At 53.6% G+C, this 4,078-nt stretch overlaps 1 protein-coding gene across 1 annotated transcript; it reads right to left on the bottom strand.

Moving 5' to 3' along the window:
- Positions 1–320: 320 nt before the first annotated feature.
- Positions 321–3,144, bottom strand: SMAC4_01176 (uncharacterized protein; the record flags this gene model as incomplete). Its single annotated transcript, XM_066089549.1, has 5 exons — positions 2,786–3,144; positions 2,631–2,710; positions 2,517–2,567; positions 1,927–2,459; positions 321–1,837 (listed from the first exon to the last, which is right to left on the bottom strand). Exons 1-5 carry the CDS (start codon positions 3,071–3,073, stop codon positions 321–323), a joined length of 2,469 nt encoding a protein of 822 aa, XP_065946599.1. The 5' UTR covers positions 3,074–3,144.
- Between the last annotated feature and the right edge of the window lie 934 nt (positions 3,145–4,078).

The following is a 4,078-nucleotide window of genomic DNA, read 5'->3' as shown; positions in this document are numbered from 1 at the left end:
ATGCCTCAGCTTGATTTTGGGTTGTGATGTTTGTGCTGACAAGTACTTTTTAGGGATCATGTCCATGTGAGCTTCAACTAGGTGGTGTAACCCAAACAAAGGTTTCGAGGCATATATCAGTGCGTAGGGGTATGATTATATAGGCTATCAGTTGTCAGTAGCGGTTTTGTCTGAATGATTGAGGAACTGCCAGTGCCTTGAACTATCATGTCATTCATCATTACGTACTGTAGTAGGTATCTCGTTTTAGAAAAAGAAGAAAAGAAAAAAACTCCGGCTATCCAAAGCGAACTTTATCCCATCACACCCGCTTCGGCCAGTTACTCATCGGCAACTACCACGCCAGTATTCCTTACCGCGCTCTTCAAAGCAGTCGCCACATCAATGTGGAAGAACGGCCTGTTAATCCCAAACACCGGCACCAGCTTCTTCCCTGCGGTGGTCCTCGCCAACGCACCAGCGCCCGCACTGCTCGCAGTCGGCACCGCTGCAATATCCTCCCCATTAGCGTTACCCTTCTCCGCATCACCACCCGAAGAACCCTCAGGCCTCTTTTCATCCGTACTACTCGCACCACTTGTTCCAACCACTACCGCCTCAATATCAGTTGCCGAACCGCCAGCAGGGCCAATAGCAATCAACGGGCCCTGTTCCACCTCCTCAACATCGCCCTTGTAGTTTTCGCTTTGCACCCTCGGCGTCCTCGACGAGTCGACACCGAATCCAGAAGCTACCAGGGCGCGCTTGGTCCACCGGTTGGATACCCCAGCAAAGTGCCACTCGACCTTGTCCGGGTGGGCGTAGCGGTCGAACTGGTTGCGCAGGTCTGCGAGCGCTTGGGCGGCGGTCACGTCGATGCAATTGACGGCGGAGAAGTCGAGGATGATGGCGCGCAGGGTCGGGCGGGCGACGAGCTCGTCGGTGAGGAAGGCTTGGCCGCGGCGGGGGCCGGGGTCGTTCCACGGTCGGTCACCAAGCTTCTCGAACTTGTTCAGCTCCGTCCGGCGCGTGTGCCTGAAGACGTGGATGGTCAGGTTGTCGAGGTGTTTCGCCGAGTTGACATAGTTCAGGCCTTCACCGAAGCGATACACGAAGACACCAGGCCAGGGAGTCGAGATCTGGAGTTCGGGGTTGGAGAGGTCGTCTCTGTCGAGCGACAAGAAGGCGGTGTGGTGCTCCGACTTTTGCAGCAGGCTCTGCGTGAGTCCCGCGTCCTTGCCGCCGCCGCGCACCAGCTCGCGATGTGCCGTGTAGATCTCGGTCTGGCCGAGGAACTTGCCGGGGCTCTTGGCGATGCGCCAGAGCAGAATGGCACCGGAGGCGGCGACGGTCACGTAGATACCGTTTTCGATTGAAGTAAAGATGGAGACGAAGACGCCGGCAAAAAAAATGATCACCTCGAGCGGCGAGGTCAGCCAGAACTTGTACACTTCCCTCGGAGGGGTGATCAGGTCGCCGACGGCGTGGATGATCATGGCGGCCAGGGCACTGTTGGGGATGTAGAAGAAGACGGAGGTGAGAGCATAGAGGGCGAGCAGGACGAGGACGGCGGTGAAGATACCGGCAAGAGGCGTGCGGACACCGGCTTTGGCCTTGATGGCGGTTCTGGAGAAAGATCCGGTAGCCGGGTAGCCGCCGAGGAAAGGGCCGAGGAGGTTAGTGAAGCCGATGGCGACGAGTTCCTGGGATGGGTTGATGATGTAGTTGTTGACGCGACCGAACGATTTGGATATGGCGATGTGTTCGATGAGCAGAACGAGGATCGTGGTCGGAATGTGGCCACTGATGGCAGAGAGTATTTCGTTATCGAGACGGGGAGCTCCCTTGTGTTGAAAGCCTATTGTAATAATCCAATCGGTAAGTTACGGTTATTCTTCACAAGGGGGTGTGTATATTTGGAAAATAAAAAAAGGGGCGCAAACTTACCACTTGGGACATGCCCAAGAATCTTGAAATGGGCCTTCTTCGGATCCTTGACGTGGCGGTTGACGAGAAAACTGACGAGAATGTAGAGAATGATGATAAAGACCATGCGAAGGGTGGAGACGAAGAACCAAGTCCTCTGCTGACGGGGGTATCTCTTGCCCAATTGGGTGCAGAACCAACGGATGAAGTAAAGCCCAAAGAGTGCGCTCAAGCCCATGGCGGCATCTAATTTTGTGTTAGGAAGCCCCTTTAGGGTGTTGATGATGACCTTATAGGTTTCCTCGCGGGAGTTGATATTGGGAATGCCCATGAGTGTCGATACCTGTCCCGAGGCAATGGAAATCGCTGAGCCAGTCATGAACGCCGAGATAGCCACAATGGGGATGAACTCGACGATGAATCCAAATCTGATGAGGCCAAGGAAGAGTAGCACTGCTCCACAGATGAAGGCTAGTGTTCGTGCAATATCGCCAGCGACAAAGTCTGGGTGTTCCTTCTGGACTTCTGTGATGATGTTTCCGACGATGGTGGACCTGTCGTAGTATCATGTTAGCAAGGCTTTGGTATCAGACGTACTGCAGGAGCCATACATCACAGCGACTGCACCAATTGTGATGTCTTTTGACGTAGCAAAAGCCCAGCTGCGTAAATCATGGTTAGCTTCCATATGCAAGATCCCGATGCGAAAGTTCAGGAAAACTCACTATAGCAGGAAACCGACGAAAGAGGTGTAAAGACCAAACTCTGGGTCAAGATTGGCGAGTTTTGCGTATGCCATGCCTTGCTGTTACTCCCATATCTCGTCAGTGTCTCTTCAGAAGGCGAGTGTCTTCGGACACCATCAGATTATTGTACTAACCGGCACCACGACAAAGCCAACCGTGACTCCCGCAATGAAATCACCCAACAGCCATGTCAGGTTATAATGGAAGATCCAGTTGATAAAGGGAAATAATTCTCTGAGGTAGTTGAGTGTGCCTCGAACGGTGGGACGGATTTCGTTGAGGAAGTCCTGGGTGGTTGGTTCCGACTCGACAAATGAGCCATCGTTGTAGTATTCTGTGTCGTCGAGCTTTTCGTCGACAGGAATACCGAGGAACTTTTTGATGCGGTCTCCCGTTGTTGGTGTTGTTGTTGTTGAAGCCATCTGAGTGTCAATGGAGGGTCACGGACTCTCCAACCGTTCGGGTATGACAATCGATGTGGAATGTAGCTGAGCCGGGACTGTAAGAGCAACCAAAGCTGTGACCCTGCAGACAAGAAGACGGGTTATATATGAACAAAGATGCGGTAGCTTCCGTTGCCTTCCCGAAATGGAGGTGACAATGAACGGCATTACCGAACATGGGGGTCGTTTTTCGTTTCTGAGCACACCTGCATGGCCGTGGGGAGACTCGAGCACGTTGTTTCTTTTTCTGTTTTTTTTCTTTCCCATTTCTCTTCCAGTCATTGGCACTCTGCCTGGTTGAGCTGGATCCCAGACCCTACAGTTCGGTAGAGGGTAGCACATACGCAGTGAGACTTGGATGTTACAGCACAGAGGCATCCCTGCCATGTGGTACCAGTTGTCCAGTTCCTACACATGGCTTTCTGGGGCCACCGACCATTGGTGGCCGTCCGGGACTGCAAGTCCATGGCTCCATGCGTCCCATCTCATCCCATTGCCTTCACTCCGTGGTATCACTGCTGATCTTTGGCCGGGAGTGGTATGCAGTTGCAGAGCCCGTACCCGGAGGAGCCCTTCACGCCGCGTACTCACATGCGGCACAGAGACCTGAATCGGGGGTTCGTCCCGTTGGAGGTCTGTTATACAAGTGGATATGTTGATGGATGTGGGAATCCCGCTCCGGGTTCGGGGACCTCTCCTGAGCCCAGCCCTGGGCAACAAGAGCCAAGAGACTACGAATCGACGCCAATTCGTACGCCAGAGTTGACGAGATCTCGCATCATCAAGCCACGGCCTCACTCCGCTAGTGTGAAGGCTGGGACATGATAGTTCGAGTAACCAATGTGCTCAACGTGCTCAACGGGGACCCCCCTAGCCACCGTGGCCAAAACCGTGTTGACCGTCCAGCCGCAAAAGCTCATCCTCCTCCATTTTGATATCACTGGCAAAGAGTGTCTTGGGTGCATGGCTTTTGGACTGAAACGT

The sequence above is a fragment of the Sordaria macrospora genome, chromosome 3 (assembly GCF_033870435.1).
Source record: "Sordaria macrospora chromosome 3, complete sequence".
NCBI classification, from domain to species: Eukaryota; Fungi; Ascomycota; class Sordariomycetes; order Sordariales; family Sordariaceae; genus Sordaria; species Sordaria macrospora.
Note: the sequence above shows the minus strand (reverse complement) of the source record. Positions and strands in the feature narration are given on the sequence as shown.